We start from the raw sequence: 24,455 nt of genomic DNA, 5'->3' as shown, positions 1-24,455 counted from the left end.
CCTTCCTTTCTGGGCATGTTTTCCCCATGAATACTTGAAACAACAGAACTAAATGTCATAATACCCTACAGTGAAGGTGCTGGTACAGACCACAGCGATGAAATAATAGTAGCAATTATTTTTGTCCTAATCCTTGGTCGCCCCAATGGAACCTGGTCCATACCTGGAAATATTTTGAAATGTATCAGGGAAGTAATCTGCTCTTGCCAAAATGCTTGCAGAACTGAAGGTCCCCATTATCAAGCATTATTATCATTCTTTATTCACTTTATTGGTAGTGTTTGCGTGATTGTAGCTCTCCATGAGAAAAAAAATGCTGTCAAGAGGCTGAACTGGAGATGTTACACCCTTCGTTCAATTATTTCAGAGGAGGAAAAAGAATCTTTCTAAATACAAATGACTTAATTTAACGTTAACTATGAGCTAAATAATGGTCGTTGTAGTCCTGTAAGTGGTCCTGCTGCAGGAAGTTAAAAACAAAGTCACTTCTAAAAACAGAAGCTTGAAAAACCTATGTATATAATTTCCAGGCTCCACAGCAAGGAATTACACAAATTGCTAATCAGGCACCAAAATGAATATACTGTTGATACAGTTGAAATGTTTTCTTTGCACTCCTCTCATGCTATAATATTTTTCTAGTCCCTGCACTCAAAGTAGATACATCACATTTTGATGTAGTTGGGCTCTTTTCAAGGTGTGAAATTGGTAAGTACCAACACCAAAGGAAAAAAATTCTTTTAATACTGCGCTGTGCCACTTGAAGCTGCATTACCCCCTGGCTTCGAGCCAGCAAACTCCAGTGAGAACTATTTTATAGCACATGACTATAATAAAAGATATTTAAACATGGCCTAACAATGGATTAAACTAGTAAGACATAGTTTGTGTTAGATCCCAAGGATGAATATCAAAAATAGAGGCAATAGTTTTGAAACAACAGCCAGCAGTGAAAAGTTTACTTCTAATATAAACCAGACAGTCCCCAAAATAATTTGTGGTTTATTTAATTCTTACCGTTCATCTTGTGTTCTTTTGAGTAAGCTAAAGTAAGACACCCGCGTAAAAGCACCAGCTGGTTTAGATTTTGATTCTGGATCTCTAGTGAGCTGAAAAACTCTAATCTGCATCTGCAAGGATGGAGAGTCATTTTTGTAAACAAGAAAAAAAAAAAGGATTTGCTGCAGGGGGAAGGGCAGCTTGGAAGAAGGTGCATTTTGGGAGAAGAGAGAAAAAACAACCTCGTTAATATATTATAATAAATTACTGTTTTGTCATTATCTGGTTATATTTGCACAAACATCAATTGCATGTGAGCCCTGAAAAAAGAATATTTCATTGCCTTTAATACACACTGCAGTGTGCACCCATACAAAATCATTACTGTAACAAAACCAGCTGCGTGTAATAGAAAGCAAATGATTTACAATGTTACTATAAGAAACTACTTTATTTCATATTATCATAAAAAGAACAGCACTGAAAATTTGCATGACAAACACAAGAATCCAGGAAATTCCAAATCTAATTCATTTTTAGGTTTTAATAGGTATTAACTTACGGAGGTGAATTGTTAAGAACATTTCTTGCAGAATATTTCCAGAGAGTTTAGCTGCAATATTGGAACTTATATGTAGTGAAATGTGAACTAGTCCAGCAGATGAAGAAAATGCATAAGCTTTAAATTCACTGCTGGACCTAAAAAAACCATATTTATTTTTATCACCCTGCTGTGGCTGAAGGTTTGGGTCTGTCAAGGATCTCTCAAGTCAATGGGTCTTCAGTACTCTGAACAAAGAGGGCTGGATTCGATGCTGTTCTAAAATTTCAGTTCTGTTACCAACCTGCACAGTGACTGTTTTCGACTGTTGTGAAATTTTAACAAACGAACATGAGCAGTTTCAAGCCCACATTCTGCCTGGTTGTATGGAGTGGTTGGGATACTCTGCTGATTTAGCAGATTATGAAGGATCAAATCCCAACTCTGTCTCACACCAGTCATGAAACAAGTTCCTGTTGTGTCGTGGAAGGGAAGCCTATTGTATTCAGCTATGGAAGGAGATAACAGCTGTTACCAAAAAGGTGGCAGGCATGTAAAACAAAAACTGAAGTCTTGAACAAATGAAGCTTTATAAGACCCAGGCAGAACTCAAACAAATGTTCAATGAAAGTCACTTTTATGGCTTTACTTTGGTTTATCGCAAGGCAGTAATAAATGTGTCTCATTAAAAGCCAGTAAAAGAACACCACCTACACCACCAATTGTTGTAACTGCAGATATAGCAGATCTGGAATTGTTACCTAAAGACCCTCATTTCCTAGCATTTAATGCTTCCCTGTCCATATAAACTAGGTTTCTATGGATTTAAAGACTGTTGGATGCTAAAAGCAGCAGCTGTTGCTGGGAAAACGACACTTTCAAAGCCCTGTTTCTTTCTCAAGGTGAAGTTAGAGGAAGGTTGAATGAACAAGGAACACTCCTTGGTGAAAAAAAATTGCCAGAGGAGAACATGCCAACAGAAAAACAAGCAATTCCCCCATCCTGGCTGGAGTGTAAGTGTTTTGCCTCAGCTTTATTGCTCAGCGGGTCAAATTCATTCCTGGTGAAATGGCAGTTCCCATGGTGAAGCCGCAGGAAAATTCTGAAACATTCTGGCACCTGTCAAGAAATGGGGATGTGAAAGTGGGGGGAGGAACTGGCATGTAGAAGCTGGGATTAAGGGTGGGAGCCACCACATAAAAGGTTATTCTTGTTCTAGTTGTTAGAACTTTTTTACTGCGCAGAATTTACATACATGCTTATTAAGTGGTTTAAAAAAAAAGCCTGACAGATATTAAACAGCATGACACACTCTTTATGCTGCTGCCATACAGATGTGTCCAAAGCATAAACAGACTTACAGTCAGCACTTGATTGCTCTATGGGAGAGTATCTCTGTAGTAAATGTCTCCAAACTTTTCAGGACAATTAACTTGAGAATTGGAACCTTTTTTTTTTCCCCCGCAGATTTGATCCATTGCTTGATCTCTCACTGCTTTCCAATTATGCAGGGAAAATATATAGCAAGTGTTTTAATACCCTAGATTGAATTTCCTAAACCTAAGCTAGCAGCAGAATTACTGGGCCAGGGATTCTGGCACAAGAAGTACAGCTGTGTGTGAGCTGGTGGGAAAACTACTGGAATATCATGACTAGTCTTGGTGTTCACACTTCAAAGAAGCCATGGAAAATTGAAAATAGATCAGAAAAGAATGATTTCAAGATCTGGAATATCTGCCTTGTAGGGATAGATGTTTGCAGCCTAATCTGTTTATCGAAACAAAGGTTAAGAGACTTGATTGATATATTAATACCTACATGTGGAGAAAATTTGCAATGGCTCCATAATTTAAAATATAAAAATGAATCAAGACCTAGAAGCTGGAAATGGTCAAGTTCTGATTACAGATAAAACAGGATTATTAAGAGTGAAGTTAATTAGTCGTCAGGAAAACTTCTACAGAAGGAATGTGGGTTCTTCACCCCAGACGCTTTTCAGTCAGGACTGGATGGCCCTTTGACTAAGGAGAGCTGGGAAGTGGGTTGGGTGCAGGTTTCCCAGGTGAGGCATTCTGGCCAGGGCAAATGTGTTAGCCATGATGGTCCCTATGACCAAGGAGAGCTGGGGCAGGTCAGTCTTCTTCAGCTGAACTAACTGGCAAAGCCAACATGAGTATATGAACCAAGGTAAAACCTACCTGAAGAGTTCCCTCTTCACAGCAACGCTGATGCTCTGGGAAGCCTTGTCACCCGTGCTTGGCTTGGTGAGCAGCCCCCTCTTTCCTTCCTGATTCCCTTCATGGCTGTGCTTTCCTGCAGAAAACATAAAAATGGAGCGAGGTAATCTGCTTTGTCCAATCCCACTGATGCCATGCACAGACCAACTGCTCTAATCTTTCTTTTACCTCTTTGCCTTTTTCTCGCACATAAAATTTCAGGCTTGCCATTGGATAAAAAAGTCTTCTTTGGGAACATATGCTAGATACTTAAATGTCGAAGTGAATCTCTGTTTCTGCAATTTGAGTAATTCCAGGGATGACCCTGAGAAGTCATATCTTGGCTGGGATGATATTTAAGTTAGTATTTACAACTGCCTGCGAGTTTTGCTGAGTAAAGGTTATTTGCACAGTAATATTAGTCTTGTGCCTCTTTACTCAGCACTCTCCAGCCATTACCATGCTGCTCAAACTCAGCAGTGGTGCAATTATCAGCTTCTGTGACCTCTTGATACTGTCACTAGCAATGGAAGGACCCAGGTAGTCGCAGGATGCTGCACAAAAGACCTTAAGATAAATAAACAGCAAGAATATCTGATTGCCAAAGTGAAGCATTTAATAACATAGGCTTTTCTATCACTGGAAATGAAGGCAGACATGCTGTTACAGTAATATGGGGAAAGAAAAAATGGGATTTAGCAGCAGCAAAGAAACAAAGGAGAAGCTGAAGGAAAACAAAATATGGAGATAATTTAAAATCACTTATGAGACCTGTGCCTGCTAATGCATTTTTTCAAATGATTATGACTTACAGAAAATGCATTCAGACATCTTCTTCTCATTAGAAACACTGAGTTGAAAAAGATATAACCAGTATCCCAGTGTGTTCCCCTAACATGAGCTTTTGAACCACAGCTACGGAGTTGCATCCAACATTGGTATGCCTTAATATCGTATGTTGCTGGATGATGAGACATCTGTGTTCTTATATGGACAATCACATTTACCCCAGCATCAGCAAGAGTGTTCCTAGAGAACAATTTCTGATGTGTTAGCAGGGTTTCTATCTTTCTATTGAGATGAATATGTTCCATCTTTGATTTCAGAATTTTCTAGCTGATGGGAATTTCAAAAGAGCTGCTGTAGAGAGCTTTTACTGCTCACTGCTTTTTCACAGTCAGCTAGGCAATGCTGTCAAACATCAATGGAAAATGAGGATGCACTATTGGTTTAAACCATGAAGATGCAGTGAAAACTCTGAGGCAATGACAAATCACTTTTGCTAAAGCACCATTTAAAGTGGTGGTGAACAGGCTCAGAGGGTGATGTCTACATCCTAATATAGTTAGTGGTGACTTTTAACCAGAAAGAGCTCTGGTTGCAAACTTTTGGAAGCAAAGACAAAAGAATATGAAGAACAAAGAAACAACAGATTTTAACACCAGGCAACTATTCTCATTTTTATTTACTCAGACTCCAAAACCAAGTAATCCTGCCTGTATCACTTTGTTTTCATGTGCAGGTACACTTTGTGAGCACAGTTCTAAAGAGAGAGTGGACAAAGTGACAGAAGAGCCTTGGTAGATTTCTAGCGTAGGGGAAAAGCCTTCAGAGCTGCAAATAATCAGAGACTAAACTCTGCTCTCCAGCACACTGGAGAAAATTCAAAGTAATTACCCCACTGACTTCAGTGTAGTGATCCTAGATTTATATTACTGTAAATGACAGCAAAAATTGGACCCAATATAGAAATAATTTATCTAAGGCCCTAAGTATAGTTAGTTGCACAATTCAATCTGTAAATAATGCCTCTAATGCACATATGGCTAATTTACATCCAGACTATGAGAACATATCCAGTGCTGATTTCCAGGATGCTTGAAGCACTAGGCAGTGCCAAAATAAATCTGCAGTATTCCCATAGCCCTCACAATCCTTCCAACTTCTGGGGCTAGGAAGAAGATGCACTACACATATTTTGGAAAAGTGAAATTCTATCTGCTATATACCAGTTATTGGATAATTCTTACCAAAAGGGCATAGAAGGCTATTAAGCAGCACTCCATGTCTACTTGCAAGAGCTCTGCAAGCTCTCTCCTCTCAAGAAGTTGTTTTTATCTAATTTGTCTCTTACTGCGAGCAGAATTCTAGGAGCAGCTTGAGTTTTCTAAGAATAAACCACACTTGAAAGAAAGGAGGGTTTTAAGTAACACTGGAGAAGAGTGCTTGGAGTACATACATTTAACACACATAAAACTTAACTACAGCAATTTGAGTTAGATTCCTTCTCTAATCACATATTTATGTTAAGACCTTGCTGAAGCCAAATTGAAATTGATATTGGTAGGAGGAAAGATGGTATAAAAATCTGAATTATTCACCAGCTCGGCAAGAGAAAACAATTCTGCCAAAATACCAAGTATTGTTCTGGGCTTTATATGAGCACTGCAATGTGGGGTGTGAAGAGTTAGAAAATCCATGTCTTGCTGTACCTTGGACTTGAAAGGAGACATGTTAAGTCTAAGTGTAACAAACACATCAACCCTCCTTCCTTCCTTCTTTCCTTAAATATTTTATGTTAACTTATTTAACTTTTTGCTTGCTTGGTTGGGGTGTGGGGTTTTCTGTATCACCAGGGAAGAAGAATTCTCCTGTTATAAACATGCAGGAAGTGTTGAGAACCCGCAATTAAACGCAGATTAATCACGGCGGCCTCAGTGCTGCAGGTGGATTCCATTAGACCCTTCAACAACAGAAGAGACACAGGATAGTCCTCTGGTAGAAGAAAATCCCTGGGAAGAGATTTTGGGGGAAGCTAAGCCTGAGAAAAAGTCTTAGGAATGAGCAGGAAGTCTAAATGTGTTGTTTTACTTAAGACCAAACTTCAATGAAGACTCATTTACGCACTCATTTATAGGAGTACACCATGCTTGAAGGTGGGTAGGTGTTTTACCCACTTGCTGTGACTGCTAACTTGGTGCACAAACAAATGATATAAATATAACAATATAATCTTCTTACAAATAATTGCCTTCAGTCTGTCCTCATGGCAGCCTAATGATGTTGAATGTGTAGGTCCTATAAAGCCCTTTGAGGTCCTAGAGAGGGAAAACAATTAGAGAAGTTCAGAACTTACCTTACAAAGAACTCTTTTTAGAACATAATTTTCTTGTATTTGCCAAGATTCTCCTTAAGGGAGTTGATAACTGGAGAATTTGTGAGGTAATGGTCTCTGAGATCCTTGGAGACCTATAAAGAATAAATGACCTAGAAAATAAATGCAGGAGTTATTTAAACAGAGGAAAAATACTTCTGAAGAAGCCTCATACTCAAACAATTATAAAAATCTTTTTTTTCTCGTCCTGGTTCATTAAGAAACCTGAAAGGTCATAACTTTGAAGTTGTTTATTTCTATTGTTAATGTCTCTTAGGTTCTGTCAAGCACAAAAAAATATTATTCTCTGCAAAGATGACAAAATCATCCTTGACTCTCCCTGTATTACTTATGTCCATTTCCAATGCATAAAAGTTCTTTAAGATGTGCAATCATTGGACACGTACCGAAAACAAGAAAAAAATGTTTACATTTAAGTCTAAAAATGGATGCCACGTAGCCAATTTCCACTTCTAATGTAACTCTTCAATGTGAGCCTCAGTCTGTGTTTCTGTGATTTTTGAACAGGTACTTCTGCAATGGTCAACCTGGAGGTTTCCGTGAAGTTTTAGGAGAGCCAAAATTTAGCCTGCAGAGGTTAGTTTTAAAAGAATTTCATGTCACTGGTGCTGTCACCTGTGGGGGTATTGTTGAAGACAGTCTGAATTCTACCAGGTGTAGGGCAGGGTGTATCCCAAGGCTATGGTGGGTTGGAAGTGCTGAAGGAGCTTGCATGACAGAGAGGCTTTGACAGAAGAGCACAATAGTTTGTGCAGAAGTTGCTGAGAACTAGGTGTTTTCATGTTTTTAAAAGGCTGAATTGAAATCTAACCCAGACAGCTGACTAACATCTTGAGACACAGGCAGTTTGGGTCAAATCTGGGTGACTGGCAAGTTTAATTATAGTATTTGATGACTGTTTTACAGCATTTAAGCCTCTTTGAACTTCACAATGGATGAGAGCGTTGAAAGGCTGTGAAACATGTTCAGCTAAAAATGAACAAAAAAATATGATAGTTCCAACACTCTCAGTGGTACCTGGCATTTATTTGAAGTCTGATATTGCACACAGTACTTCCATATCTGTGACTGCAGGTTTCCGGTTGAAAAGTACTGGATTTCTATCAGAACAATGGACAATTCTATGACACTTGCCTGATTTCAAGTCCCCACTCCCCTCTTCAGAGACACATTTCCTTTGCTGTTTCTTGTATGATCCCATTCCTTGCAGTAATGCAAGAAAGACAGGTGAAGAGTGAGGCAGGACAGAAACACAAATTGCATCCCAAGCAGATAAACCCACAGCTGGCTAGAGAGAATAACAGCACAGAAGAAATGACAGTGGCAGTACCTGAGAGCTCAGGACCATTGAGGTGTGTGTAGGGTTTTCAAAAGCTTCCAGAGAAAAATTCAGCCCTAGTATTGAGGCCAAAGGTCTCCTCCTTCTGAGGAGATGTTCCACAAGAGTGAATGTGAAAGGTAAAAGAAAGCATGCAGACCAGGAGAGTGGCCTAACTTACCCAGCCTCAGCGAACCTTGAAAATTCCGGGTTGCAAAATTTGGGGCCAGGACAGAAATTTCATGAATATTCTTCTAGCATTTAATAATTACATCAAAATACTTCCAGCATAATGAATTCTTCTCAAACCAAGAGAGCAGACAAAACCAGTAGCTTGAGAAAAATCTTCCAGTTCACAGCAGTGGGTTTGAGCGCAGCTATTTGATTTCTGCAGTCAATTAATTCTAGTGAATTCCTGAAGAAGTCAGTAATTGAAAAAATAACGACAGCTAAGATAAAGCTAACAGGCAACAAAGTGTCTCAAAAATTGCACAGTCTTTCCAGAAAACAGTCTGGACAGTTGCAACAGCTACTGAAAGTTAGTCAGCAAGGCAGAAAGCAGAAGCTTGTCACATGTCGAGACACAACCAGCCTGTTCCTCACAGCAATGTAACGTTCAAAGCAAACACATTGCCCGCGATCTGCCAACTAAGAATTATTCAGCAAATAATTTCAAGGAGGAGATAGCATTTTCATTAAAAAATAACAAAATGTTTCCTACTTCATAAATGGAAATCAGGGAGAAATTAAATCACCAAATTACCTCCTACAGTTTACCAGTGTACACACAACTGCTCTGATCCTCTTTAGCAAGTATGCGACTGGAAATGAGAAGCAGAACATGGAATTGTCTCAGCAGCACAGGCAAAAAGATTTTCTTGCATTTTCTTTTGAAAGGGCAGCCAAAATATCAAGGCTCATGTTCAATCAGATGTACTGTAGGCTCAGGAGGGAGAATTGAGAGGGAATTACAAGTTACTGAAATTAAAAAATAAATCCACTATAATTCTTGGAGTTCCCTCTTTAAAAAAAAAAAAAAAAAAGTGTTGATCTTCTGGGTCAGAAATGATTAGAAGAATGTGTAGCAGAGATAGATGGCACACATGAGATTTAAGGTTCTGTATTAAATATACCATAGATATCCACTGTTCTGTGATAAACAATTGTTTTTTTAACTCACTCATCACTATCTACAAGGAGATGGGGTGTTGGAGTAGCCACCAGGAACACAGGACAGCTATTGCAAATCAGAAATGCAGAAACAATTTTCTGAGGCCACATATTCCAGCTTTGATGGCTTTTTCTTCATCAGCAAGAATTCTGGGCTTGCTTTTCTCAGCTTTCTCCAGTGCTATACAGGTAGTGGCAGAACAGGGAAAAGGGACAAGGCAGAGAACAACACAGGAACTACCAACCATCCACAGGAAAAAAACTTTTTACCACAGTGTAGCATACAAGAGAGCTACATTTGAGTGCAAGCTCCAAATATAATGTTTTGAGCTCAAAATCCTCTAAAAGAAACTAAGGACTAGAAAATTCATGATGAGACATCCACAGAGTGAGTGGACTTGGACAGAAAACGACACAGCAGTAACAGTGAGTTTAAAAGATTATTATTACAGAACAACAGTGGATATCTATCTATGGTGCACTGAAGGAATGGTACAGTCCTGTAACCAAAATGGTGCATAGGAAATAAAATGGATTTTCTAATGTAATAGTCACTAAATCATGGACAGCAATGAGCAAAACCTACACTGCATACAGGCACTGAGCAGTCATGGTGGCTTAGTGAATGAAAATCTGAGTCATTTCTGGATTAATGCTCTAACATAGTGCCAGGGGACACTGTGTTGCTGGAGATATCATTATTTCTCTGAGATATTTTGTCATTTATATCCCACTTTACATTCCAGAAGATGACAATTACCCTATTCCAGAGAGGACACAATCAAAAGGCCAGCTTTCAGCTTGACCCTAGAGGGATATAAGAGGAAATAAAACATATCTGGCGCACCTTTGAGCAGAATTCTCTTCAAGCACAGGGGTGGAGGAGTTGAGAGGGCATCTCCCCAGTGCATGCTCCACCAGCTGAGCAGAGAGGAGAAAGGGGAAAGGTTCCACACTCCTTTTCTCACATGCCAGATTGCACATAAGGAGTGGAGGACTAATAATCTGTTTATTTTTGAAAGCAGTTAAGGCAGATTGGGTATTGCATTGATGTATGGTCTGCAGCAGTACAAAAGTTCTTCCACCTTCCCCTGTTCAGCTGTGTGCACATGTATTCCAGTCAGCCCCTGTCTAGGAAGAGACAATAATAAGAAATTAGAGAATACCAATAAAAGGCAAGCAAAAAGCACAAAACGTGCCTGTTGTAAAAACTCATAAAACTTTTCCTAAGATGCAGCATGCAAGATATGATGTTTGACTTAAATTTCTAGTAAATAAATACATTCTGCCTACCTAAAATTCATTTCTTGTTTTGATTTGATGAGTTCATCATGCTTGGTTTCTATTCAGTGCAATGAAGATTATTCTACTAAAACAGAATTTGTATGTGGCAAAATTAATTTCAGAAATATTCTAATGTACATAAGTCTCTCTACTTTCCAACAAGAACCCCATGGCTTTCCCCCATGGCCCAAGTCTCCTGCAGAACACTGGCACCATAATCCCTTCTGGCTCTTCCAGCCTGAAGTACAGCAACTCTTTCCCCAAGTACAGCAGCTCCTCCTGGGAGCTTCATTGTGAAACATTTGGGAAAGATACCTGAGGATGTGGAAGAATGACAGCTGCAGAGTAGGGGAAGGGGTTTTCAGGTGAGGGGGATGGTGATTTATACCAAAGAGTTGACCTGCAGCCTTAATTGACCATTAGCATCTCAGTATCACAAACCAAGACAGACAACCATAGCATTTGTAACTGTTTCAGAAATTACTACCCTAGATAATCCATTTACATGTTTTTGCCTAAATATGACCGTGTATTGAAGTTACCATTTCCGACTGGACCATCTATTTTCATATCAACAAAAATCAGACACAATACGGGAAAGAAGTGCCAATTCTGTGTTAACTCTCACAGCATGCAGACAGCTATAACTGCCAGCCAAAAACTGAGGGTCAATGAAGTATTTATTAAAATTGTGTACAGAGATGACATGATCTGGGACTTAGGCTAATGACTGTGTGTAAACTGGTGATCCCCAACCGTTTATGGCCCTGTACAATAACTTGCTCGGCACTAGGTATTGTGGGCAGCATCATACTTTACTCTCCCTAATGGCCTTCAGTTTTATGTTTTTCATTTCTGGTAGGTCTCAGCTGTATGAGAAGGTCTCCTAAGGTTTTTTTGCTCACTAACTTGTTAGCCATGGACCAGGAGCTCATGAGTGAGGGGTAGTGGGTGAAGTATTATCTGACCTGGCTGCTGCTTTCCCTGCTTTTTATGGTTTGCAGGGGTGGGATACACAGCCTTGCAGCCCTAGTTTTTTTTAATTTGGGTAAAAACAATGTTAATACCTGTGACTCTGCTTACAGGTGCGCATGTAAACACGCGCAGGCTCCAGGTGTACAATCAGAAAAATTATGTGTCCTCAAAACATCTTGTATAATATTATTTTTATTAATACTTTTGTATTTTGTAATTTTTGCTCTCTCATTTAAATCCAAGAGATTTGCCAGGGCGGGTGGATGGGGCTGAAAATAAAGAAGTTCCCGAAGCCGTAGGCAGCAGGGTGGGCTCCAGAGCAGCACCACTCCCGGCTGCCTCCATGGCCGCCCCCGAGCCCCTAATACTGAATAATAGTAACAATAGACGCCTTTAGCCAAGTTCCCTCCTCTCCACAGCTCCTGCAGAACTCTCTGCCCGCTCTAGAAATAAAAATAGCGATGAATTAATTAACGGGACGGGGATCTCAGCCGGGAGGGGCCCCCGGGAACCCAGCACTCCGTTACGCCCGGGGGAGCCGCGTCCTCTCCGGCCCTGCCCGCGGGCAGCGGGGGTGCTCGGTACGCTGGGCACCGCCTGTCCGGGCGGCCGGGGAACGGCGGCGAAGGGAAGAGAGGGAGGGGGCGAACCCTGCCCTCTGCCCTCTGACCGCCGCCGCCGCCCGCAGCATGGGGAAGGCGGAAGCGGCGGAGCCGGCCCGTCAGGCCGGGCGGCGGCGGGGGGGCAGCGCGGCGAGAGGCTGAGGCGGCCGCGGCGGGGACGGGCGGACTGACGGAGGCAGGGAGGGCAGCCCGGCACCGAGCCCCCCCGCCGGCACCGAGCTCCCGCCGGCACCGAGCCGGGACGAGCAGGGGGAGGCCGCCGCCGGCCTGCGGGGCCCCGCGGCGGAGCGGCCCTGCCCGGGGGATGCCCTGGGGGCGGCGCGGGGCCGGGCCGGCGGCAGCGGCGGGCAGGGCCAGGCCGGGCGCGGGAGGGCGGCGGGGCCGCGGCTGCGGCGGGACCTGCAGCCCCCGGCCATGGAGCCGCAGGTGGGGCTGCCGGGGAAGGGGGGGACCCGTGGGCTGGTGAGGGCCACCCGCGGCCAGGAGCGCTAGAGGAAGGACCAGCTGAGCCCCTGACAGGTGTCTCCGCCGTAAGTGCCCTTACACAGTCACTCGAGGACTGACAGACTTTGCGTTTGTTACTGCTGCTGCTGCTGCTGCTGCGACCTTCAAAGATGATGTTGGCAGAGCAAGCCCAGAAGTGGTTCCCAACTCACGTGCAAGTTACGGTCCTTCAAGCCAAAGGTCTGAAGCCAAAAGGCAAAAATGGCAGCAACGATGCCTACACCATCATACAGCTGGGCAAGGAGAAGTACTCCACCTCGGTGGCTGAGAAGACCCTGGATCCCATCTGGAAAGAAGAGGCCTCCTTTGAGCTCCCTGGATTACTCATGCAGGAGAATCCAGAAAAGTACATCTTGTACCTGATTGTCATGCACAGGTCACTGGTGGGGCTGGACAGGTTTTTAGGACAGGTGGCCATAAACCTGAATGATATATTTGAAGACAAGCAAAGGCGGAAAACAGAGTAAGTGATGGTTGGTTTTTTTCATTATAATTCGTATTCCTGGGACAGTTGCACTTGGGGAGGGTGGGAAATAATAGCATTACTATGAATGTACATACGTTGAAATGAAATTAATTCTGTCAATTCTGTGTTCCAGTCTCTTAACCTATACAGTTATGTCATTGTGGCCTGACCTCTTCCAAGAGAAGTTTACTGTAATCAAATGCTTACTGTGCACAGGGAAGGACTGTCAATAACGTTAACTTTTCTGACAAACTCTTGTGTGTAACATGAACTCATTACAGTCTGTTTTTCTAAGCATTTTTCTTTGTTCTGGCAGGGCCATACCCCCATTCAACTCCTACCTCAGTTTGAACCATGCGTGAGACTCAGATGCCCTGAAACCTGGTGTGGTTCTCTTTAAAATTGTTTTCCTTCAGTTGCTTCAACTATGTGTCTTTAAATATTTTATATTTATGTTTTAGTGGTCAATGAACTGTGACTTAATGAAGGCTTACCACAACAGCACAGTGCTTTGCTGGTCCTGATTAATCTTAGGCCACGATCCCACAGGCTGCACTGTACAGCAGGCCTTAACTGAGAAGCCTGAAAAGAAATTTTGGCTCTTGTGGTAGCTTCCATCAGTACCTACATAAGCCTTTTTCAAATAAAATTGTGTTTGCCAGGAAGTTCAGGCACTGGAATGCAAAAAAAAAAAAAAGGAATTAAAAAAAAAAGGCATCAAAGCAGTTTATTAAGTTGAACGGTACTTATCTAATTCTCTGAGTTTCTCAACTAAATGAGTAAAGTTGTTTTAAGGTTCCTAGTCAGGACATGGTTACACAAAGGTGTTTGGTACCAGCATAATTTATCCTCCATGTGTATTTGTAACTCAAACTGTTGGTATGAGAGTACTGTAGGCATGCTTGTGACTCCATGCTTTGGGTTTGGTTTAGGTATGCTTGTCCCACAGAAGCTGAATAAGAACAGCATGGAGACCTCCAAGTGAGCTCTATGTAGACAGTGACATATGAACACTGACAGATATTTCTGCAGCAGTTAAAAAGTTCCTACTCCAGGTGCTTTTCCTCCTCTGGTGTCTCTTCAGTAGAGTACAAGGCTCCTGTTCCCAAATCTCAGCTGTTAAAACTGAAGTCTGGTATCCATAGTGATGGTGGGTCTGTGGTGAGGTGCTGGACTTTGCATCCAAGCCACTAAAAGACTGGCATCGCTTGTCTGTCTCTGACTGTGCCAGGGTTGAACCTCCAGCAGCGTTGGCAGTTGGAGGTGGAAATCCATATGGTTAACACCAAGCAGGCCTTTTTGGTCAGACTGCGGTTTCTTCTGAAACCACCTCAAAACCTGGTGCTACTTAAATGCATGGCTGAGGTTGAAGAGCACCAAAGACAAGTCAAAGCTCTCATTGCCATGGTGTTTGTTTGTTTTTGTAGACTGATTATTTTGCAAAACAGTATGTTCACAAACCATAAAAAAGAAAGAAGAAGTCTCTGCAGAATGTCTTGTGGGTTCACTGTCTGGAGTATTACGCTTTTTAATTGCTTACCTTTTTAGGGACAATCCAGTTATCTTGATGCAATATATGGTAATGCCTTTAGCCTTAGGGTCTTAATTTCTGTTAACGCTTGATGCAAGAAGTTTCACTGCTCTTTAGACATGCATCTTAAAAATTCTTGAATCATTAGTTGTAATTATCTTGCAAGTCAGTAGGCATCTGCCTTAGTTGCAACACCTAGCAACAAGGTGATAAACAAGGTGAATGAATGAGGGAGGAATGCTACTAAATGTAAATCTAGATAGAAATATGTATTCAGAAACTGGAGTAAAATATCTAAATTATTCCTGTATTACTGTGAGTAGCAAAACCTCTTCTCCCTAGAAAAAGAAACATAGGCTCTTGCACCAGTTTTAGCAAAAGTAGTACTGGATTCTTGCAAAATTATTCCAGAAATTTTTAAGTGGGGTAAGTAACACAGTCCTTGTGATAGTTAAATAAACATTCAGATCTGCAGTATTTTTATAGGAAGTTATGCTTAGCAGGGCTCCATAGGTGTTATTTTCTCATTTCTTTCTCTGAAGTGTGAGAGAGGAACTCCTGCTATGTAGACATGAAGCAGTTCCTTCCAGACCACCACTGAAATCGCCGCGGCTCCTCGGGAACGCTGCGCGCTGCCTGCGAGCTCTGCTGCACAAGATGGGGGCCTATGGGGAAAGTTTTACAAACAGCCTAAGTCCTTTCTTCAGAAGTTACTTGAGCATTTAAGATTGCAAATCTTATTAAAAGTTGATGGGTGTTAGGCTTCTAGGGCCGAACAGCCATACTTGTAAAAGTCTTATGTAAGTGTAAAAGTGCGGCTGGGCGGCAAGTGGGATTTTTGGCAGTGCGTTCTCACTTAATGCTGATTTAAATTCTTATGAGGAAGGAGCCACTGAAAGTCCAGTTTTCCCCTTGGTGTCTTTAGGTGCTTAGAAACCTCAAAAATGTCATTTCTACCACTCACTTTAGAAACAAAGTATCTCGGAGTTCTTAAGTTTAGATGTTTTTGGGAAGTGTTTGTGGTTGTGTGCCTGTGTACCCTTGTGCCACGCAGGTGTGTCCTTGCTGTCTCCTCTAAGCATTACTTGGAGATGTGGATGCAATATTTGTGCATGTGTGTGGGACAAGGGCAAACTTTCAAGAACGATTTACGAATGCAATCTCAAACAAAATGCTCTTTTTTCCCTCCCCTTTATTAAATCCTTTTTGATACAAAATATTCCTAGTCCTGTGTTGGCAGTAAACTAAGGGTAATATATTTGGACCCAAAGACCTTCTAACTGTGACTATGGTGTGGGAACTGAGACACCCAGCACCTTTCAAAACCAAGTCCAATGTCTTTGTTACCAAAGCATTCTGATGGTTGAAAGCTATATTCATTGTTTCAGAAACACTAATCTGTTTTATTAAGCAATGTTTTTACTTTCAAATATGTTCAACAGGCTTGTGCTGTTATTAAATCCAGAGTTATTTTCTTATGTTGATGTAACCTTAACATTTCTTGCTTTGTTTGGGGATGAATGAGATCCAGTTATTTGATGAAGTGTCTATTGGTAATATTTCTACTTTTTAATATATTTAATAGCTTCCTCTTTCCAACACAGCTGTACATATGGTGCTGTAAGAGACAGACTCAAGAGTCACCAGGGTATTGCAAAAAAGATATTTAATATTCTGCACAATGCTGAACCCTGTCAGCAATTCCCTAGTGCTTTTTTAGTAAGGAGGTATGAGAAGTGAAGGCTACCAGCTGATTCCGAGTTCCTAGGAAGACCATGGGGTGTGTGACATTTCGCTTTTTACATATTTCTTTAATTTAATATTTTATAATTTGGAAGAAATAAATTTCAAAAATCATTGCAGACTCAGGAACGTTATGTTAGGGAAAAATAATCCTTTATTTTCTGTGTAGCTTTTTTTGTTACTTGTCACATCTCAAGACAAATACTCCCTGCAGTAAAGTTTTCAGGCAGAGGCCTCATGATGGGATTTGTCTTGTGTTCTATGAAACTTGCTCTGGCTCTAGACTTAATGAAACAAAGTAGTCTATTTACTATAACTTGGTAGGGAAAATTTTGTACACAGCATCATACAATGTCCTTTTCCTTTCTGAAACTGATGATTTTTCAAATTCTTAAAAGTAAAAATTCCTGGAACAGTTAGATCCAGATGCGGCTCAGATGGTCCCTCACTAGATCTCTTCCAGAGACTTCATCCAAAGCGTCTGCAGGATCCCAGTTCATTTTCTTTCTGCCTTAGTGCAGCAATGCCCATTGTACTGTGAAAGTTCATAAATTTGTGTCTCTGACATCTCTGCTTTAGTTGGAAATGGACAGGGACTTTTTACTTCTGCTCTTTTTTCCAGAGCTGAAAACTAAACTCCAGATGCTGAAAGATTTTACTACAGTTCAAAAGGCTTTGGAAAAACTGCTTAAATGAAAGTGTATTTAGCAAAAGTTTTCAAATGTTACATTTGTGACACGGCTTTTATTTTTTGCAATAACGTTGCATGGGTTTTTTAATTCATCCTAAGAAATACATGGACAATTCTTTCCGTCTGCTCTTGCAAAATAAATATACCTCTTCTTACTCTTCCATTTGAATTGTAAATTATGATCAATTAATGTATTGTTTTAAAGAATATATTCTTTTTTGTAATAATTTCAATTCAGTTATAATTCATGGTTGCCTTAATGCTGCTGATAATCTGATTGCATAGCATCAAGACAAATTTTTGAGTTACCATGGAATAAGAAAAATACTTATTTGCTGACATGCCTGAATTTACTGAAGCATTTTTCAGTTGTTTTTTACAATGACTGTGCTTAGATTTTTTCCACCTGAGGGCTAAATGAACACAGCACTAAAAGAACAAATTGCTGTTAACTTTCCTGATGTTACTTATTTCCTGGGCTTTTGCTTCATCCTTGTTAACTAATTCCACTCTGTTTATTGTCCATTCCTTTGTGAGCTTTTGTGGACGGCTCATTTTATTGTATGTTCAGCTGATTTAAGATGCAACACTTGTTTGGAATGCTATAAATTTGAGGAGGCAGGTGATGTAGAGTTATTATTTCTTATGGAAATGTCAGAGGAGACATCTTTTATTTGTGATTTAGTTCCTCTTCTCCCTGGAGTCTATAATACCTCAACAGCACTCCCCTCCACACAGATACAAATTGCAGCACTGGTTAAAAGAAATGCTTGCTTGAGCATAAACAGTGAAGGAATCTTGGCCTTTTCTAAAGATACTTATCCACTTATATTGATAATAAAAAAGTCAAAACCAGCTTCTCAGCAAACAAACAAAGAGAACTAATGGTTGACCATGATCAGTACCTCTGTGTTGTAGGCACTTACTTTAGTGCTGCTTAGCTTCCTGCAAGATATGCAAATTGTGTGACTTTTTCCAAATTAATGTGAATTCTTTCTTGGCAGCCTCTGTCTTGGATATGAGCTCCCTCTTCAACTGCCTCTGCTCTGTCCTCTCTCTCATCTGTATCAGCATAAGCAAGAGGCAAGCACTTGAGTAGGTGGCTTCAAATACATCTGGAATTATGAACAAGCAAACAAGTAAATAGATAATATATGGGCTTGGTACTTGTTAATGAGTGGGAACCATTTTAATGATATTTCTACAAAACATAACACACTATTATTTACTAATTTTTAGTCTTAACTTTAGTTTAAACCAGAAAAATGCATTTTAAGGGATGAACTTCAGTAATAGTGGAAATGGCAGGGTGTAACAGAAAATGTCTTTATTGTGGTTAGAGCAAGAGAAAAATCTTATTCCACTCAAGTCAAAAGTGGGAAGAGTAGTAACTGAGAAATTCGTTAAAGGCACAGAAATAAAGGGCAGCCTGGAGATTCCAGGCAGCTTGTTTTGTGGTACCACTCATTAAATAGAAAAAAAAATAAGAAGGAATGTGAGTAGTGAGGAACAGAAGAGAAAGATGGTTATGGGAGAAAACAAAGTTTTGCCCAGTTACAGCTTTATTCAAATTACTTAGTAATATTCCCAGCATTTACATTTTGACAACAAATCCATGCACATCCTCTCAATACATCATAATTCTGAGTCAGAGTCAAAGTGCCATCTGGATTGATATGCTTCTCCATTTTCTGTGCACATACACACATGCTCGCACACACACTCAATTCAAATAACTGGCTTTAATTCTCATACCTTCAGTTATTTTGTTTCTAAAATAAAAGTATTCACACATAGTCTTTAGCCAAAATAATAAGTAAACTAAGACGACTTTAATGACTTTGATTCCAGTTGATGTTAGCAAACCCTTTAGTGAGGGTGTTGTGATAGCTGTCAGTTCCCATATGTTTTGTGGTGTTACAGTGTCACTCTGTAGTATTTATTTTAAACTGCTTTGAGTATCTCATTTCAGTTGGCTTCCAGAAAGTAAGAGTATTCATCTTTGGGAGTGTCATCACTTATTTTAATAAATAATTTATTTTCTTCTTAATTTCCCGTCATACACGATGTAGTCTGTGCTCAGCCCCTTGCCTTAATTTTCCTGCTTGCTGACTTTTGGGGCAGTCTCTCAGTGTGGTATTGGAATGATTTATCACAAAACATACTTCTGTATTTTTCAAAGTGCATACGCTGCTAAATGAAAATGTCAGACAGTTCTGGGCTTTGGATGTTGTTTTTTTATCAATAAGCTGTGGACATTTATGTTAGGGGGCTTTTGTAGAGCAAGTTTCTTCAGTGCATCTAGCATGACAGTAGTCATCAACTTCATTTTTGTGACAGCTGATGGACATGTTCTATCATTGAGATTCTGATGGTCTGTTTTAGGGATAAGTTTAGAAGTATCTGCCTGTATAGCAAATACCCCTCATTACTGTGCAGCAGATCATGATGCCAATTTTTGCCTGTAAACTCAAGGTCAGAAGCCTTGGCGGATGCTGTGATGATTGTGTGGCTTTTTGCAAAATTTCTACAATAATTTGTGAATTAGAATAAATATCTTGCAAAATTCTTCGGGTGCAATCTAATGCTTTCAGCAAAGCAAAACTAGATCAGTTCAACAGATGATTACTGGTAGAGGGAAGGCAGAGTGATATATTTGAGAAGCAGAAAGATGGGAAAATTCCTTCAATACTTTCCATGTTTGGAGTTGGGAGATCGTCTGTCATGCACAGGTTGAATGTGCTGGCTGGAACACTTGATTCCTGTTGAGATTGGTAGACAAGTTACCCAATGCTTTTGGAGGCTGTTAAAATGTGTAATTAAAATGTAATTGAAATTAGGTAGTGCTTTTTCTTACCCATGCTGTCAGCCCATCCTGTTCGCTGTTACATGGTGAGCAGAATAGGCTGAGTGATGCTTCTTTAAAGGAGAGAGAGAGGGATAAGACTTGGAAATTCTGTGGCAGATTTGGAGAACAAGTAAAATCAGAAAAGGGGAGGAACAAACAGCTGAAAGACTGTTTGTAGATCACTAGCTATTAAAATGAAATAGGCCATGATTTTGTAACTTGCTCATTTGTAGTAGCTTATTTCAGTTTTCTCCTTACCCTTCCTGTCTGCCTTTCCTAAGGTGAAGGGTTCCTTGCTGGTAATACTGCACAAGTTATGAGAGTTTGCTTTTTCCACCCCTAATTGTAGGTGTGGCCAGAATCAACTGCTTTTGTTGTGGTTAGGAAGTAGCCCTGCTGCTTCACATAGGGGTTTAGCTTTTCAGGGCTGCCTGGTCAGCAGGATTTTTCCTCTTTAGCCTTGCATGTTGATCTTCTCTTCGCACGTTCGAGAAAATTGTCAGCATGCAGAGCAGCAATTTATAGAATACTTAAAAGTAAAAATTAACAGAAACCTGTGCAAGACAGGCAGAGCCCATTAGCACCCTGAAAAACAGACGAGAGAAAGAAGCAGGGGTTGTTCTGATGAAAGCCATAGGGAAAAAGTTGGAGGGTGTATGGAGGACATTGCCCTACAGAATATTTGAAGGTGAGAGCAAGAAGAATAAATGTGATTCCAAAGGCAATAGGGCTTCCTTTGAAGTTGGAAAAATTTACCAGACTTTGTACAAGGTCTGTTTAAATAAAGACTGTCTGGAAGACTGGATGTAATATTTGGTTATTAAGTAAAAGGGCATCTGCTCTCATAAAAGCCACCCTGTTTTGTTCATGTATGTTATTGGCTATTTTCCTACTTTGTACAGGCTTTCTATAGAATAAGCTCATGGCAGCCTGACAAATGGAGCATTTATTGTGGCTAAAAGTATTGTAAACAAAACCAAAATAGCAAGTTTTATTGGCTTTTATAATACATTTCAATTTTTTAAATTGGCAGTAGTATAGTGGAATTTAGTGGTTTAGGACCCAAATGTTGTTATCTGAAAACAGCGGACTTCATTTTCCGATTCTTTTTTCTCTCCTCTATAAGCTGTTTTTTCTATTTGCTGCTCACGCCTGTGTGTTGTCGAAACAGATTCTAATAAGAAACATTTACAGACTTGGTTGCTCATTCACGTGCAGCTCCACATAAATGCATTGCCTGCATTTGTTCTCATCTGTTTAAAAAAGTAATTAGTTGCCTTTGAATTTTGAAGAAAATCATGATTTGAGTCTGCTTCTCGTATTGTCTTGTTATGAGCTGAAGCATATGGAACCTTCATTATAACTAAAACAAGATAAACTCTCCAAGGTAACAAAGAAGCCTCCTTGAAATGCCTGTGAAAATTAAATATCTGTCTTTCATGCAAAGATTTGACCCAGGAATCATTATTCAAATAGAAATTCCACTGAAGACCAGAGGAATTTTGCTGGAGTAGAAGAGTTTATGATTAAATTCTGTTGGAATCAGTAGCAGTATTGAACCTGGTTCCAGCAGGACCTTCTGTTGTCTTCCTAGGGAGAGTTTCTTTGTTTGCCCAGCTGAACTTATTTTTAATGTCAAGTTCTTCAAGGTCTACTTTGAAAAGAAATGTAGAAACTGTGAAGGCAAGGTATTAGTTGTGTGCTTCTTTTTAAGAAGAGGTAAATGTCAAAATGGTGCATGGCATTTGCCCTTAACAGGTAAGTGCTGGTAATGACACAGCATTGTTGATTAGTGATAAGAATGCCAATAATGGAGTTAAATGAATTTTTAAAATAAAAGACCTTCTTCCACATAGCAAAAGCTTAAGAATTTATGTCTTCTTGTTGTTCTAAGACAAGTTAACAAGTGTCATTCATCAGTTTAAAGTTTCGGTAATTCCTAAGCAGAAACAAGAATTCACCAGTTTTATCAGAGATAGAGTATTAATGTTTGAACCCTGTGAGGAGAGGGAAAAAGGGAATGTTTTGTTACAGTGTAGGCTGAGCCATTACATTTGAATGTCAGAAAGTGAAGTCCTTTCTGCCTTCTGCATTTCTTGAAACACTCACGAGCCTTATTTGTACTGGTGTGTATGTTTAGTGGGTGGCTGAGGAACCATGGGACAGCTTTCTCAGATTCAGGATGGTTTTTGTTGGGGTTTTTTATCTGCAGAGACAGGATCTGTCTGAGCAAGGGGTTGCTCATTATGGCTGTGTATTGTTTGTATTTTTTAAGGGAATATGTAAACATATTTTCTTTTAAAGAGTTTTAAAGAAATAGGCTATCTTGTCTTCAGTTTTTGCCATGTTATGTAGCACAAAGGCAACTGACTCTTGGTTCTGTGTGTGTTTTCTCTAAGGACTCTATAGATGACTTAAAGTGTTTCTGGAATCAGTTACCAAAGAAGTGAAACATTATTAACTAAAAGGAAAAACAATCCATCTTCTTCAGATACATATTCCAGGTTTTGCATTTCATTTAAAGTATATAAATGAAGTTACCTCACAACGCAAGAAAAGTTTTTTTCCAAAAGATTTAATTATCCTTCTACTGGTTTGAGCTTCTGGGTCTACTGGTCTGGATTCATGTTGTTCAGGGCCAGAACAGAGGAGGTCTGATATTTCTTAATTATTCTACTTTAGTATGAAATATAAAATCTTGTGAACATCACAAAGCAACAACAACAACAAAAAAAGGCATGTATGTATAACTGTATCATCAATTTTGTATCTGTTAATAGAGAATTTAATTTCTTAGTCTCTCCAATTCAAAAGTTACTCATGGTAAGGCACTGTTGTGGGAGTCCGTATGCATGGATTTCTCCTGACAGTGGGGTTAGAGCACTTCCTTGGAGCTGGTGGATCTGAAATATGCCCTTGTGCCCCTTTTTGAAAAAGGGAAAGGCTCTCGGTGATGGTTGTGGAGGAGGGATTGTGTGTTGGTCATTCATTTAGGTAAAGCTGTGGAGGGAAGATTGAGCCATAATTCTGCAGATGCTTCCATGGGACAATGCAGCACAATAGGGAATGAATAAGACACTTGGATAATGATAAAGCTTTTGCTGGACCTGGCAAAGAAGCACACTTGGCTTTTTGAAGCAGCTGATCACACCTTTGATCTCTTTTCAAGGAGTGGGGATTTACGTCATGGTTCCAAAGGAAATATTTCTGAAGTTAATCCTGCTGGTGACCTGCAAAAGAGAGGATGCTGTTGGATACACCTACGTGCTCACAGTTGTGCTTGTGGAGTTACTGTCAGCATCCAGAGGGGAGGCAGTTGCAGAATTGAAATGGTAGCTGGCTGTTCAGGGCTCTCAGATATTTCTTAGCCAGTGTTGCTGCAGTTGACATAAATCTTAACCAGTGCTTAGAGGAAAGAGTGGAAAATGTTTGCCAGTGTATAAACCTGAGCAAAATCAAAGGAGAAAAGGTCACTAGATCAAGTAGTTGCCACATAGAATACATTAATACACATCACTACTAAATAAAGGACACTTGAAAACTATAAAAAAATTAAATAAAATGTATCTATATTTATAATTAAGTACAAATTCTCCTTTGTAAGCAGATGGAAGCCCATTAGCTTTGATAAAGTTTAGTCAGCTTCCAGAGTTGATTTTGATTTTGAAACAGGTGAACACTGTAAAGAACTTCGTCTTGCTTAGTTATTAAGTTTTCTCATTGAAAACAAATATAAACAAAGAAGTTTTTTAGTACAAGAATGGTTGAATCTTCGATGTAGGATTTGGGTTTTCATACTTTAAATTGTTCTAACCAGATGCATTAACCAACTGACCAGAGTGTAATGAGTAGTCTCCAGAAAACACAACTTAATTTGCACTCTTTCTCCTTGAAGGTGGTTTCCCCTAGAATCCAGACAAGGGAAGAGAACTAAAGACAGAGGAGAAATAAACGTCAATATTCAGTTTATGAGGAATAACATGACAGCAAGTATGTTTGATTTGTCAATGAAGGACAAAACCAAATCCCCATTTGCTAAACTAAAAGACAAAATGAAGGGTCGGAAAAATGATGGGACGTTTTCAGATACATCCTCTGCAATCATCCCAAGCACTCACATACCTGATGCAAATCTAGATGTGTGTAGTGGTGAAGTGCAAATGAAATCAAAACCAAAAAAACCTTTCCTCTTGGGACCTCAGCGGCTGTCCTCAGCCCACTCCATGTCAGATCTAACAGGACCACACATCTCCTCAGAGAAAATGAAATCCAGCACTGTTGGCTACTCCCATCTTTTCAGGCGTCAGCTGGAGTCCTTTGGTTCAGTTGATGAAGGTGGTAAGTAAAACTCATGACTCATTAGAGCTACAG

General features: G+C 40.1%; 1 protein-coding gene and 1 long non-coding RNA gene across 2 annotated transcripts in view; one reads left to right on the top strand and one right to left on the bottom strand.

The window, feature by feature from the left end:
- Nucleotides 1–1,518: 1,518 nt before the first annotated feature.
- LOC138112876 (uncharacterized) lies at nucleotides 1,519–8,671 on the bottom strand. The gene is made up of 4 exons (XR_011151889.1): nucleotides 8,431–8,671; nucleotides 6,893–7,023; nucleotides 3,739–3,853; nucleotides 1,519–2,659 (listed from the first exon to the last, which is right to left on the bottom strand). It is a non-coding gene; the product is annotated as an uncharacterized lncRNA (long non-coding RNA).
- Nucleotides 8,672–12,689: 4,018 nt separating this feature from the next.
- The window catches only part of RAB11FIP2 (RAB11 family interacting protein 2), a 32,299-nt gene continuing 20,533 nt past the window's right edge, over nucleotides 12,690–24,455 (top strand). The window contains exons 1-2 of the mRNA XM_069020125.1: nucleotides 12,690–13,268; nucleotides 23,980–24,422. Coding sequence (XP_068876226.1) covers nucleotides 12,916–13,268; nucleotides 23,980–24,422 — 796 coding nt within the window. The 5' untranslated portion in view covers nucleotides 12,690–12,915. The remainder of the gene's footprint in view (nucleotides 13,269–23,979; nucleotides 24,423–24,455) is intronic.

This window comes from Aphelocoma coerulescens, chromosome 6 (genome assembly GCF_041296385.1).
Source record: "Aphelocoma coerulescens isolate FSJ_1873_10779 chromosome 6, UR_Acoe_1.0, whole genome shotgun sequence".
NCBI classification, from domain to species: domain Eukaryota; kingdom Metazoa; phylum Chordata; class Aves; order Passeriformes; family Corvidae; genus Aphelocoma; species Aphelocoma coerulescens.
The sequence above is the reverse complement of the archived record's forward strand: the minus strand, read 5'-3'. Positions and strand labels throughout refer to the sequence as shown.